The following is a 15,279-nucleotide window of genomic DNA, read 5'->3' as shown; positions in this document are numbered from 1 at the left end:
AAAATGACAAAAATGACAAAAATGACAAAAATGACAAAAATGACAAAAATGACAAAAATGACAAAAATGACAAAAATGACAAAAATGACAAAAATGACAAAAATGACAAAAATGACAAAAATGACAAAAATGACAAAAATGACAAAAATGACAAAAATGACAAAAATGACAAAAATGACAAAAATGACAAAAATGACAAAAATGACAAAAATGACAAAAATGACAAAAATGACAAAAATGACAAAAATGACAAAAATGACAAAAATGACAAAAATGACAAAAATGACAAAAATGACAAAAATGACAAAAATGACAAAAATGACAAAAATGACAAAAATGACAAAAATGACAAAAATGACAAAAATGACAAAAATGACAAAAATGACAAAAATGACAAAAATGACAAAAATGACAAAAATGACAAAAATGACAAAAATGACAAAAATGACAAAAATGACAAAAATGACAAAAATGACAAAAATGACAAAAATGACAAAAATGACAAAAAATGACAAAAATGACAAAAATGACAATAATGACAAAAATGACAAAAATGACAAAAATGACTAAAAAGACAAAAATGACAAAAGTGACAAAAATGACAAAAATGACAAAAGTGACAAAAATTACAAAAAAGACCAAAGGGACAAAAATGACAAAAATGACAAAAATGACAAAAATGACAAAACTGACAAAAATGACAAAAGATACACATGAATGCTTTTTTTTTAAATCAGATAAGTTTGGCAGCACTTCTTTTTCTTGTCTCTGACATTTCCCTCATTCGCGAAACCAAAATAAAAAACGGGCGAGGAAAATGTCAACAAACATGAAAAATATGAAAATCAGCTGCCATCAGTCAGTGCCCAGTGGATGAAAAGTTCTTGTGGGGAAGGAGCAGCAAAAAATGTTTTAATTAGTGATAAAATCGATAAACTAAAACCATAGCTGATAAGATCGTTTTTTGCGTTGAAAGTGTTCATAGTTTTTGGGAGTAGAGAATAGAAATAGCATCTAAAATGGTAAGTATTTTAGTCGGGATTGAATTCTGGTAATGAGGTAAAGTGTAATGATTTTGGTTTGAAACAGGAACCAGAAAAAGATTCACCTTCGGGTTCTGGATCCGTCTCGACTCCGGAGAAGGAAGGTAAGAGCAACCTGAACATGACGGCTGACGAGCTGAAGGAGGAGGGCAATAAGTGCGTGAAGGTGGGGAATTTCACCGAGGCCATTCTACATTACACCCATGCAATTAAACTGAATCCGGCGGAACCGATTCTGTTCAGCAATCGATCGCTGGCGTTCCTGAAAATGCAACAGTACTACTACGCTAATGAGGACGCCGATAGGGCCATTGCACTGAATCCGGCATGGGCCAAGGGCTACTATCGGAAGGCCGAGGTGCACATGGCCGTAGGACATTATGATACGGCACTGCTGTCGTATGGGAAGGCCCTGCAGCTGCAGCCCCAGGATATGGGAATTATCAACTCGGCAAGGAAGGCGGCCGAACTGAGCAACCGGGATGTGGAGAAGGAAAAGTGGACACCGATTCAGGGTGCCGGAATTGGGTGCGTCGTGGGCCTCTGCATTGTCATGGCTGATATGTTGTTGACCGATGTTCCGACTATTAAGGTTGTTCGTTTTAGAACACATTTGTTTCCAATAACCACACGGTTTTATTTCTTTTTACAGTACAACTCTTTAATGGTTCTAGTGATTCTGGCGATTGGCGGAATCGGTTTCGGGATAGCTAAGTTGATTCGCTACTACACAAAATTGCAACGCAAAGGTCTACTGGATCCACCGCTCAATCTTCTTGAAGGTAGCGATCAATTCGATCGGAATTTCATACATTGGTTGAAGAGTTTGATGAAAATTTTATTTTTTTTAGATTTCCAACCTGCTTCAGACGGTGATGGGGATGCCAATGGAACTGCTGGCGGAGACCAGAAGCCCCCGCGTAACCGTTATACGAAAGCACAAGCCCGGCAACGGTTCAAGAAGGGAAAAACGTAATTGAACTGGCCGTTTCCAGAGGAGCTTTCCGATTTGAACGAAGGCTAGACGAGTAAAATCAACTGTAGTCGAAACATAAAATCACAAAAACAAAACTTAGCAACAACTAAAAAACAAATGACTGAAATGAAACAACGCTCGGCAAAAGCCGGCCGGGAAATTGTTGCTTGAGACTTGGGTGTATAAAACTAAACAAAAAAAAAAGTACCAGGACAAGTACCATTCTATTTAAACACAGCAAATGAACCAAACAAACACACTGATAGGGAATCCAATTTAGACACTAACTAAACAAACACGTTATACTTTCCGGGAGGTGGAGGGTAGAGAATTTTTTGTACCGAAATTGTGCGCGTCCTACCTTCTCTAATGATAAGCGATCGCAAAATTGGTAGATTAAGTTTTTCCGCAAAGGTGCAACCTAATTTACACTGTTGAAGTGTAATTTGTAATGTAATTTTTCGCTCGTTTCCCATACTCACACAAACACACACAAACACTTTTATGTACCTACAACTTTACAACTATCATTCGAATGTTAGATGTTCCGTAGCAAGCATATGTGGAAGCTGATCCTTATCCTGTACACAACCATATACATACATATAATCAAGCAAACGACGAAATAGGGTGTAGTTTAATTGACGGCAATATGTAAATGAAGCGCGATGGGGCATTTTAAATCAATTTTGAATAAATTTAAAATAAAAGAAAACTTGTTGTTTTTCTTTTATTTAAGAGAAATGATGAACGTTACTTGAAATAAAAGAGTAATATGGTAATAGGTTATACTTATTTACGGCAGAATTCGATCTAAGGCCTTTCTGAAGATTATTTCCTGAAACTGTTATTCGTTGAGATTTATTTTCTGATGTGTTTTGAAAGAGATTACATAGTAAATTAATTTTTTTCATATGGAATATTCACATCTGAGTACTGTGTTTACATTAATGTGGGCTACGTGCTACAAAAATATAGAAATTCATTGGAAATTTACGAAATGATACATTTGATAGATTTCAATATTTCAAATCTTTTGCCTCTTCGGGGAGATCCTGCTCAAATTTTCACCTTCGGTCAGAAACAATACGCTCTGTGGAGGCAAAAACAAATCGAAGGGAACTGAAAAACGTTATTGTCCTTATTATAAGAAACCTTGGGAATTATACCAAATTTCATCTTTAAAAGTTGACTTCGAAGCTCATTGAATTTATCTTTCCTTCCTGAAGTCGGCAAAACAAAGTGAAATTTCGCGTGTCACGTAACATAACTCCCGGAATAGGGACTCGGTTTCTCAAATTTATAGTTTGCCAAAATAAGTTGAACAAAATTTCAGTTGACGTTGGGGTCTAGAAAGGTATTAGAATGGTTCCACCACTGACCACTTTATGAGCGTAATTTACAAGTGACTATCGTGTTTACATTTCCCCTCTTCGTTGGGAATGGGTGTTACATCGAGTGCGAAGGCTACCAAGGGGGGAGGGGGGGTGGTGTGTATTAGTTTTAGTATAAGATTAATTTCGTAAAGTCGATCAACTGTTAGATTCATTTTTATAATATTAATGCTTCTCATGAAAGCAGAAACATTTATAGAAAAAAAAATGTAGACACGATACTCAGGCGTGAAATCGCACACAGGAAGTTAGGATATTGTGTGAATGGATTAAACCGATACCGCGTCATTCGTCACAAGCGTGCAGCGAGCCAGTCGGCTAGTCAATCGGCTAGCAAGCCAGCTAGCCAAGTAGCGCGTCGTTCCCTCGGTAGTTCGAGATCGAGTAGCTCGCCGGTGTTGCTCCCGGGGCGCAGACCTCCGGACAGGTCTGCACAGATATATTGCCCTTTTTCAGGATATTGCCAAAAGGTCGCATTCTGTAAAACCGAAAAAGTAGAAAAAAAAAACTTATTTAATCGCTATTATTGCTGGATCTCAAGGAATAAGTAAGGACAAATTTTTAAATTTAAAATTTTTCTAAGGGAAGTTCCCTTAAAAAATTTTTATAGGAGAATGAAAAGCATTTAACGATCGAAAAAAATTCGACACTCAGCGACCTGATGAGCTCCCAAGTAACGAAATTAACTGCTGCTTCAGTGCAGAAACTGGTATAACCCTATAAAAGCACTGTATTAGCATTGGTTTATGCTATAGCGTTGGCGGGCAAAATGCTGAGAAAATACAAATGACGTTCAAATGAGGTACAAATGTGTGAGAATAATAAAAATTTCGATTTTTTTCCTCCATTTTTCTGCCATGATACTGAATTTGGATTATGTTGATATTGTTAACACGTGCAATCATAGCAATCCAATATTCGAATTAGGTCAGATAATAAAAATCAGGGTTGTTAGTGTCGAGACCGACCAGTTTGGCGGCCATCTTTTCGTCTCCTTTCTGTCCTATTTTCCTTCAAATTTTGTTACATCCCTCCTTACTTACTGAAATTAGTCAATAAACTGAATCCTCAATACTCCCTACACTCTCATTTAACCTATCCTTCTTTTCCCTCTCACGCTCCCTATTGAAACTCTCCAAAATCTCCATGTTCTCCTTTTTGCGTTACTCAATTAATCAGTTCACTCTCTTAAAATTCTGATATGTCCGAGGGGCTTTGCAATAGTCTTTTTTCTCAATCAGTTATATTTTTATGTGATATAGAATATTCAAACATACGAATGTAAATAAGCTCCCGGACATTTCAATCATATTATTTTTTTCTTACCTTGACTCCACTTTATCACACTTATTTTCTTTACCCATATCTTATTTCCTACAGTTAGGTATTCGACTGAAAAGTTTTCATTTCATTCTGTAATCACCATTTGAAGAATAAAGTCATACTCAACAAACTCTCTTTGTGAATACAATGTTTGGCGACGAAATTTTCAAACCCACACCTCAAGATGTTCAAGTCCAACGAAGGAGAACTAATGGCAGGCGCATGGAGGAAATTTCCTAACCATTCTGGAGCAGAACAAGCAACTTTCTGACCAAAACCGACGGATGATGGTCCTAATGGAAAGTTTCAACATTCAAGAAGCACCCAATCGGGCAACGAACAATCCGGAGTTGGTTCTAGAATCCCTTGCATCCAACATTAAGGAATTCCACTATGATCCAGAGAACGGACACACTTTCGATCGATGTTTTCAAAAGAAAGTATAAAGACCTATTTCTCCAGGATGGTGCAAAGCTCGAGGATGCGGCAAAGGTGCGACTTTTATTGCGAAGTTTACACGTACGTAGGTGTCCACGACCGGTACCTGAATTTCCTGCTTCCGAATCATCCACGTGATTTTCAATTCCACGAAACCGTTCAAGAGGTGAAGCAACTCTTTGGTACACGTGTTTCATTATTCAGCAAACGATACCAATGCTTCCAGCTGACCAAACAGGTTGACGAAGATTTAGTGACCTATGCTGCAACCGTTAACAAGCGATGCGAAGACTTCGAATTGAATGCCATTTCTCCTGATCAGTTCAAATCCCTCATCTTTATTTGCGGTTTACGCTTTTCAAGTGATTCAAACATCCGAACCCGGCTACTATCAAAGTTGGAAACCGACGCGGGAGACTGCAAGCTCGAATCCTTAATCATCGAATGCATCGACATCAACATTTATGTGCGCAGTCAAGCAACAAAGACAACAGTCGAAACAATTATCCACTCAAGATCAGCCGAACATCAGCAAAGCTTCAAACATTCCAAGGACCCCGTGTTGGCAAAGTGGAGGAATTCATTACGTTCGGGATTGTTCCTACACCACCCACACCTACGAATCCTGTGGCAAAGTCGGCCATAAAGAAGGGTATTGTCTTTGCTACACGGCAGCAAACCCCAACAAGAAGAAGCAAATGAAGGAGAAGGCAACCATCAACAGTATTTTCACAATCAACCATGTTGCTGAATCCCGACGTAAGTTCACCAACGTTACCATCAATGGCAAAGTTGTTAGATTGCAATTCGATACTGCATCTGACATCACTGTCATTTCAAGACGTGTCTGGCTGGAACAAACTGGGATCTCCAAAGCTTCAATCAACTGATCATCAAGCAAAATCAGCATCCGGAAAAACACTACACATTTCCGGAAAACTTCAGTGTCACGTTACCCTAGGAAACATCACCAAATTTGCGACCTGTTACGTGACAAGCCAGACAAATCTCAACTTATTCGGACTCGACTGGTTGGAGCTGTTCAAACTTTGGTCTCATCCGCTATCATCGATTTGCAACCAGATTCAGTGCAACCTCAGTGAAGAACAATTCAAGCCCGGAGATAAGGTGTATGCGAAACATCACTCAAATAACAAGTGGAAATGGTTACGCGGAACTACCATTGAATGAATCGGAAATGGCAATCACATGGTACTACTAGATCAGCGGCGGAAGCTGATCCGGTTTCATGTTAACCATCTCAAGCCTTGCAAAACCACGATTGAAGAAAGCCCCGAATCAGCTAGTCCACTCACTATATACTGGTAGACATGTTTGGATCGGAACCCCTTCAAGATCCTGTGCGGTTACCAAACAAGGCTCAATCAGTCCAGAATTCACTACCGATGGCCAAAGTTCCCGTTGAAGTGGGAATTCAACCGATCCATGATCCACAGAATGACGTTCCTGTAGGTATCAACAGCCCTGTTCCTTCTAGCCCACAGCGAGATGAATATTTCCATGACGATGTTGCGGTGCATCTTCAAAAGTTATCATTCCTGTATCCATCGGGCGGCCTCAACGAACACGAAGAATCCCTTCTAGATTTCAATCAAATCTATTCTAGGATTAGAAGGGAGGAAATGTTACCACGTGCAATCATAGCAATCCAATATTCGAACTAGGTCAGATCATAAAAATCAGGGTTGTTAGGTATTCGACTGAAAAGATTTCATTTCATTCTGTAATCACCATTGGAAGAATAAAGTCATTTTCAACAAACTCTCTTTATGAATACAATAGATATTCGTTTATCCGTATTTTTTTATTTTTCGGCTGAAGATGACTTGGAAACGAACTCATGACATCCACGGCTCGGACATTTTCAGTAACTCTGCTTGGGGACCTATCAGGTCCGCGTTAAATCTTAAAAAAGCCCAATTTGAAATACATCTCTGGCAATCTGTGCCCTAAATTTGCATTAATTCAGCATCAAACAATGTTAATGTGCTTTGGCATAATGCCACTGTAGTGCTTACATAGTGCTAAAAAGCATTAAAGCAAGCTTTTGTGATGCCAATTTAATGCTTAGAAACTATAGCAATTGTGATTCTGATTTAGAGCTATTTAGCATTTCAAAAGCATTGTGCGAAGCTGAAAAAAAGTTAGTTGCATTTTAAAAGAGTGGTATAATTCTAATATGACGCCATATAGCATTCGAAGGGCTGTTATAAAACAAAATTGCACTTGATGTGCTGATATAGTGTAATTTTGCACTTGAATGCTGGTATAAAGCTATAAAAATACAAAGCTTTGGTACTCACGGTTACTTGAGCTGCTTCGAGCAGTTCCATGTTCCTCAACGCAAAATAATTTAGAAAAAGCATCAAACAAATCGACTCCAATTTCATTTCGAAACTAAAACTATTGCATGCCTTTTTCATCATCACATCCCGCCAAACATCAATTGCAGCTGAGTCTATAGCATGCGAATTCTCATTGAAATGCGTTCACATGTTTTACTCGAAGAAGCTACGTGAAAATCAAATGGATGAAAATTATGTAGTTTTTCACGTAGCTACGACGTACGGATTATTTTGCGTGTCACAAGATACCTGATGAAAACAACCTAAACATTCCACAGAGCAGCGAACTGTGACACTCCTCTTAAAGCGAAGAAAACTGAAAGCAATTTTCAAATTCGGCCAAGTTGACGTGCTTTTCTTTTTTTAATTGTTCAGAAATTCTCTGCAGGAACGTGTTCCCATGAATTTTTTTTATACTGTAGCATTTCAAATAAGCGTATTTGTTACCAAATATGTAGAATATTTTTTAGCAGTGTAAATTTGACAGGATTCGATAACGGGCGTTTAACGAAAAAACCTTTTCAGCGTTTTAATTTTAATTTTCGAGAAAGAGCACTCTCGATCCGAACGGCTAACTAAAAAGACGTAAAAGTAAAATCTACAAAAGTAAAACGTTTATTTCTTCTTCAATTTATTCGAGAGTTTTACCGGTTTTCCGTAAAATACCGGCTACAATACGTTCACCGAAATACTGCAATATTCATTACACCAACTGAAAAAAATTTATCAAATTTTGCGTTTACAATATCGATCGTTCGGTAATTTTAACCGAATGTTCGTTTATTTTTGCCGAATACCCTTGTAATTTTCAACGAAAAAAACTGTAAAATTTCAGTAAAATTCTAGTTTCTGCGTTTGTTTTACCGGACTGCTGTTCACAAATTTAAGTACAGACTTAAAGCATAACTTTTTTCTAGGAATTTCGAAACCTAAAATACATGCATTCATAACTGGTAAAAATTAAATATTCGAAGATTTTTTTCAACATACGTCGTATATCGTTGTTCGTTTGAAAAACTTCAAGAAAGTTCCTAGTATTTTTTAAAAGCTTAAAAAAATGATACGTTATTTAAGTACGATCCTCAGAAGGTTCTTTATCAACCAGACGGCTCGCTGGGCATCCGCAGCAATCGCGAGTATAGTGAAAATGCTCACGCGTTTAATCACTCTCATACCGCACCGGGGGTTAGTATGAGGGTGAGAAAAATAGGGCCGTTGCCGTCGGGACCGACAAAATCACCAAATTTGCTCACTAGAAAGGGGCGAGAGCAAACATGCACTGAAAAAAAAATCTTTGTTGACATTCATTGAAATTTGGTAATTTTGGTAAACAATTGTTAATTAGTTAAGCAATTGTGGCTCTTCTTTTGATTCGGTCTAATGTGCGGACGAAATTTTGCTCGCGGAGTGATCGGAAGCGTGTTGAAGATTATATAGAGCCATTTCGGAAGTATTTTGTGCTGGGTCGAAAGGAGGTGAAAATATAGGCCCTTGGCCCGCCAGTATCGGTGACAGAAGGGTTTGTTCTTTACAGCCGAGTGGGTCGTCGGAATTAGCATAATTTTGAACAGTGCAGAACTTGCAATTGACCAGCAGTAGACCTAACTCTGGTTGAAGAAAACATCATCACTCGCCCGGTTCCTCAGTCACGATTGCGACCACAGGCGTTAGCCGTAACTGATAGTACCACCAGCGGCAGCATTAAAAAACAAAGTTAAACTCAAAAAAAAATCTCCAGCAAAGTGTTCGAAATATCGACAAAAATATCGGGTGTTTTAAAAACCTATGACAAATCTTTATTTGAAAATTTTAGAATAAAAATGGCGTATTATCGTATGTATAAACAAACAAAAAAAATGATATGAATGTTTATTTTTATTGTTGATTACATGTTAAAATGTACTTTAACTCGAAATGGTTCTTCTTCCAGAAACTAGATACCGTTCGAATAATCTAACCTGGGCCGGTGGCGAAGATTCACAATCCGATATTTAATCGTTCCACACTTTATATGAATAACGTTTTGCACTAATCGGTCATCAAGTCGCTGAAACTGTGGCCGGGTTCATGAGCGGTATCTTTAGCAGATAGGTTTGAACCGGGGCAATGGCGCATACACTCCTCCTCGCTGCACCAGGGCAAACGTTTCCGACTCACTGAAGCCAAAGTCTTGGGACCCGCGGCGGAAAACCTCCTGCTTGATGGTGGAACTCCACAGCAGCTGGCATATTTCGCGCAAGTTCCGCTGACTCTCGTAAGATTCCGGCTGCTACTGCACAGAAGTTCTTGCTGCATCCGCCACCGGAACCGGTTGCTGGTCGCTTGTCGCTGCTTGGCCCTGTTGCTGCTGTATGGCATGTAACGTAACGGATAGCAGCTAACCCGTCGAATAACCGCCAACAATCACCGTGCATTATAATAATTGTTAATGATTATAATCGAAATTTAAGTGAAAAAACTATAATCGACTCCGAAAATTTATTCGATCAGTATAAAGTGAAATAAATTTAATTTAAGATTTTCTGCAAAAGTTTTCTCAGTGCAATGCTCAATTTAAAAATAAAAATGCTTCCGCCCGGTGCGCGAACGAGTGTGTATACCAAAATCGGTCCGCTGAAATGAGCAAAACCGGGCCGCGTATACTCCCGTATTGGTGCGTTTGCTCTTAGTAAGACGACTTTCACCAGGCGCGTCAATGCAAGTGAACAAGTCCTGAAGCTGGTCAGTTCACATCTTGATAGCCAGCAGCGTAATGAAGTTGTACAACAATTACGTTAGTCCGTTCTTAGTGCTCATCAGTATTCTGAGATGCATTCGAGGTAAGTGCGGGTTATCTTTTTGAGAATTTTGAAAATTAATTACCAATATCGAAAAATGGTTTTGTGTTTGAATGTTCATTTTAGGTGAAATTAACCGGAATTGCATTGTTGTTATTTTCAGACTAACCTCAGGTCAATCAAATCTTATCGCTATCAAATTAGCTTCATTCCATTATGTAGTAGTAGTGCTTCACAAGAATCTTCGCTTTGCATTCAAATCATTGGAGCTTAATCCGGGTGTAATTTTTGTCTCGTAAAAGAGTTCGTCTCTTTATCACATATATGTACTATAGATATTAAAAAAATGAAAAAAATAGTGAAATTGCTGCAGATTTTATTTTTGCATTTTGAGAACGAAAATTGTGAGCTGCCCGGAACGGAGACTAATTTTGTTTTAGATATTGTATTAATTCTTTAAAAAAATTATTTAATTAGTTTAAAATTTATTCATAGAAATTCAGTAAACAACATCGAGATAGTTGAAATATGTGAAGAAATAACCAAGTTCAGTGACCCACCCCATGCATCATGAATTCAACTCTCACGCGATTCGTATGATTAAAATTATTAAATGATTAAATTGCACTGAGTGTTGAACTAGATACAAACGGTCACTGATCACGCAAATTTACCGTTGATCCATTTATGCTCAATGAGGACATTAGTTTTGGGCTTATTACCCAGCAAACATAACATCGCATAAGAAATGTCAGCTCAACTCGTTAACAATGTTAATGCGAATCGTAATTCCTACCAAACCAAGTAAATGATCGTAAAAATGGTTAGTTAAAGTCTACCGACTCGTATATGACAAAAGTCCGCCATGTTTGCAAATTTGTCTCCCGCGTGCGGGATTCAAATGAGAAAACAACCTTGTTGTTCTCTTTGCGATAAGCAGTGCAACCAGATTTCTAAAAATCAGAGGGTCCATTAAGATAAACTGGCCAATGAGAGAAGCAGCAAATATTGTCGCTGGCAACGGTTTGCATGCATTGAGAGCAAAACTTGCGCTCTCTCGCATACTGTCAGGATGTACGGTAAAAGGTGTTGTATATCGTCCAATTTTTACAACTCTTATCGCTTAAGCCAGAAGTTAAAAATATGTATGTATATTGCCTCCACTTTAGTGATTTATCTTCAAAACCACAAAGTTGTAGGAAGTTTCTTCGGAGGAAATAATAAAAAGCGTGTTGCTTCGGTGCCAGCCAAAATAGAAGAGACTGTATTTCTCCTGTTTATTACAATTCTCCGTCCCTGCAGTAGAATAGCTTTCGTGTTGAGATCGGCTTGAAGAGACGATCTCTTTTTCTCTCGAGGGTTTTACCCAACATGTCGAAAGTCGACAAAACACGCTTAATGCAGACACATCAAGTTCTCCTCCCTTTCAGTAACTAACTACAGAAGCTTTCGAAACCTCTTTTAAAAAATTCGATATTTAAATGTATAAACTTCAACTGCTTTTAATAACTAAACTTTGAACTCAAACCGCTTAATATTTGAAAATTCCAATAAATGAAATCGATTACTGCTGCTACTTTCTAATAATACAAATAATCATCCTTTTTTCGTTTCTTGGACCTTCTACCAAAAATTATCCATTACAAGATTCGGAACTCTAGCGAAAATCGCCGGACAAAATCAAAAAGCGCCACCATCAAATGCTGTGGCAGAAATGCAACTATTTAGTAAAACACGCAAAGGAAAAAAAACCAATTTATATTACACGGTTGGAAATAACTAGCAGTTTGAGGGTTCATTTGCTCAACAAACACACTGAGGTCTTTCTCTACTAGTTTTGGCACGGTTTTTCGGTATCAGAGTCTTGAATCGCTACTCAAACCTTTTTTTCCCTTGGGGCTGTTCAGATACCACTTGCGTGAAAATTTGGCAAACCCCTACGCCCGTCCCCGGATTGCACGTGGACAGATTTGAATTTTTTTTTAATCTAATTTGAGAGTTAGAATACACTACTTTTTGCTTTTTTGTTATTGAATTGGCTGATTTGAAAAAAAAAAACGAATTAGCACTTCCTGATATAAAATAATTTTAAAAGTTTTAAATTTCTAAATTATCATATTTATCACATACTTTCAAGTGGCTACTAGTTGTTTAAACTTAGACTGGAAAGCTTTGCAAATTTAAGATTTTGATTTAAACTTCTTAATAAAGCTAGATAAAATTTATCAGCATTTTAATTAATTAAACTTAATTAAATTAAAACCTTGGGAAAAAATCTGTAATATATCATAAATCCTGATCCCAATCAAAATAAATACTTGGTCACGTCATCAAACCCCTTAATAATATCCTCAGCACTGCTCCGTGGAATTTGGAATCAGTAATCAGGCTCAACGAGATATACAATACAAATTAGTTATCAGTTTTAATTTAAGATGTTTTTTATTGGGGAATCTGAATGCGCAAAAACGAGTGACGTTCTCAAATCAATTGAGGCAGTGGCATAGCTTTTCTTCAAAAATTGGGGAAAGTATGTCAGAGTGCATTTTGCAAGTGTATTCCAAAATTGAACAAAAGCATTTTATAGTGCATCTTAAACCCCCCGGAACGAGGGGTACAAGTGGAAAATTCAATTATCGTCAAATGTTGACCTTTTCTGTTAGTAGATGGTGTTAAGGTTTGTTAAAAGATTGTCCGTTGGCATTTATATGCAAAATTTCAAGAGCTAGGTATCTTTGAATATATTATTTTTGCTTCTACTCGATCTTCGTAATACTGTTTCTTCTTCTTGTGGTAAAAAATCTGCTCTTTCCGCTTCCACCTCTCCTTCTCTGATATTCTGAGGATAATCTTCCCCAAAAATGAAAGAGTCAGCCGGAAAACCATAAAACTCCGATCCGGAATCCGAAAAACCATCCATATCCTCTTCTTCGTTACGCTTCCTTTTCCCGATGATGCGGTCCTGTCGCTCAGGTAAAACATCACTTTCTCCAAAAACAAAATTTACAGTTGCGCCTTGTCGGGTAGATGGAGCTGACTTCAATTGGCGTCTATGCGCTAAAATTATCCTTCCTCCAAGCAGCACCTTAAAAACAGTCGTAGAAACTTTATTAATAAACTTAGCTAAAACCCACTTCTGAATACTTCTATTATTATTATTCTTGTAGTAAATTAAGTCTCCTCTTTTCAGATCTTCAAAAGCGTTATCAACTAAGAGATTTTCAGGTTTAGTCACCTGACTATCTGTTTCGTCATGCCTTGATTGTATACATTTTTCATCATAGGGAATTGCTAAATTAGCTTTAAAATTTTGTTTAGGATTTATTAGATCAATCAAACCCTTGGGCCTATATGAAAGTATATTCTCTGAAGGAAATTTATTATCTGTTCCAACACAAGTGTTTCTGTAGTTAAATAAAAATAAGGCAATTTGTTCTTCAGTGTCTAATTTTCTTACACTGTGGTCCAAAATAAACTTCTTCAAAACATCCTTAACCAAACGTACGATTCGTTCCGCCTGTCCATTACTTTCGGGATGGTAAGGCGGACTCTTCATTACTATAATTCCCTGATTTTTAAAAAATTTGATGAAATGCTCAGAATTGAACGGGGGTCCACCGTCTGTAACCAAAACATCAGGTAAACCAAAACGTGCGAAAATGGTTATAAATTTCTTTATTACTTTACTACTTTCTGTTCCATGCTGCATGTATTCTAATTCTATCCATTTACTAAAACTGTCCACTATAACCAAAAAAGTCTTTTTATTTAAATGAAAGAAATCGGCGTGAATTCTACTAAATGGTTTTTTTGTGGGAATCCAGTTTGAATAATTTAATGGTTTTGAAATCGAATTCATTTGATTACAAATTTCACAGGATTTTATATAATTTTCGATGTCTTTGTTCATGCCGAACCAATATACTGTTTTTCTCGCTAACTGTTTAAGTTTAGTTATGCCCGAATGATTAGCATGGAGCATCTTCAAAATAGCATATTTCATTTTAGATGGTATTATAACCCTATCTTGGAAAAGTAAACAACCTTCAATTACCTCCAATTCTTGGTGAGCAGAGTAAACATCCTTAAATTCTTTACTTAATCTTTCCGGCCAACCCTTTGAAATATAATTTAAAATCCTCGATGTGAAAATATCCATTTTCGTTTCAAAAGCAATCTCTTTGTAATTGAGCGGAAATTCTGATGTAAAATTTAAGCTTTTCACGTATTCTCTGTCTAATTCTTTTGGAACAGGTTGATCTAAAGGGTATCGAGAGCAGAAATCTGCGTTACCCATTCTTGACGATTGTCTATAAAATATATCATAATCATAAATTGAAAGTTCTAGAAGATATCTTTGTAACCTGGTTACAGAAATAGCATTTTTACCATGTTTACCAAAAATCCCAATCAGCGGCTTATGATCGGTGAATATTGTAAAATGTTTACCATATAGAAACTTATGAAATTTTTTTATCGTTGTTACTATCGCTAATGCCTCTAAATGTAAAATGGGGTAATTCTTTTGTGCATGATTTAGAGAAAATGAAGTAAATGCAATAGGTTTTTCCACCCCATTTACTAAATGAGCAATGACCCCTCCCAAACCATATGAACTAGCATCAGTTACCACAACAACCGGTTTTGATGGATCAAAATATTCTAAAATTTTGGGTTTTAACAAATATCTTTTGCAATCATTGAAAACTTTTTCACAATTATCTGTCCAAATATATTTCGTGTCTTTTTTTAACTGGACCTGGTCCGTCAATATGTGTCCTAAATAGGGTAGCTGATTAACAAAAAATTTGCATTTCTTTAAATTCACCTTAATGTTAGCTTTAGCTAACTTATCTAAAACCAAATAAAGTTTGTCTTTACAGGAAACTAAATTCTTCCCAGCAATTAAAACATCGTCTAAATAGCAGCAAACTCCTTCAATTCCGTGTAGTATTTTTTCCA

General features: G+C 37.1%; 3 protein-coding genes across 5 annotated transcripts in view; 2 read left to right on the top strand and 1 right to left on the bottom strand.

The window, feature by feature from the left end:
• Positions 1-831: 831 nt before the first annotated feature.
• LOC129746327 (uncharacterized) lies at positions 832-2,716 on the top strand. The gene is made up of 4 exons (XM_055739927.1): positions 832-1,022; positions 1,090-1,635; positions 1,696-1,825; positions 1,895-2,716. Exons 1-4 carry the CDS (start codon positions 1,020-1,022, stop codon positions 2,017-2,019), a joined length of 804 nt encoding a protein of 267 aa, XP_055595902.1. The 5' UTR covers positions 832-1,019; the 3' UTR covers positions 2,020-2,716.
• Positions 2,717-2,955: 239 nt separating this feature from the next.
• The window catches only part of LOC129747629 (uncharacterized), a 13,941-nt gene continuing 1,617 nt past the window's right edge, over positions 2,956-15,279 (bottom strand). For 2 of the 3 annotated variants that reach the window (XM_055741922.1, XM_055741923.1), the window contains exon 2: positions 2,956-3,891. In XM_055741922.1, the coding sequence (XP_055597897.1) occupies positions 3,866-3,891 (26 nt within the window). In that variant the 3' untranslated portion in view covers positions 2,956-3,865. Of the gene's footprint in view, positions 3,892-12,616; positions 13,403-15,279 lie in introns of those variants that run through there. The other variant, XM_055741921.1, reaches the window with a different exon arrangement.
• Positions 10,208-15,279, top strand: part of LOC129747628 (phospholipase A1-like) — a 21,495-nt gene continuing 16,423 nt past the window's right edge. Inside the window, exon 1 of the mRNA XM_055741919.1 lies at positions 10,208-10,359. Coding sequence (XP_055597894.1) covers positions 10,293-10,359 — 67 coding nt within the window. The 5' untranslated portion in view covers positions 10,208-10,292. The remainder of the gene's footprint in view (positions 10,360-15,279) is intronic.

This window comes from Uranotaenia lowii, chromosome 2, assembly GCF_029784155.1.
Source record: "Uranotaenia lowii strain MFRU-FL chromosome 2, ASM2978415v1, whole genome shotgun sequence".
NCBI lineage: Eukaryota > Metazoa > Arthropoda > Insecta > Diptera > Culicidae > Uranotaenia > Uranotaenia lowii.
The sequence above is the reverse complement of the archived record's forward strand: the minus strand, read 5'-3'. Positions and strand labels throughout refer to the sequence as shown.

Bases quoted from the DNA above. Each gene is read 5' to 3' on its own strand.
- LOC129746327 (XM_055739927.1), top strand. The intron at 1,636-1,695 runs GTTGTTCGTTTT...TTCTTTTTACAG, and splicing joins CCGATGTTCCGACTATTAAG to TACAACTCTTTAATGGTTCT. The intron at 1,826-1,894 runs GTAGCGATCAAT...TATTTTTTTTAG, and splicing joins ACCGCTCAATCTTCTTGAAG to ATTTCCAACCTGCTTCAGAC.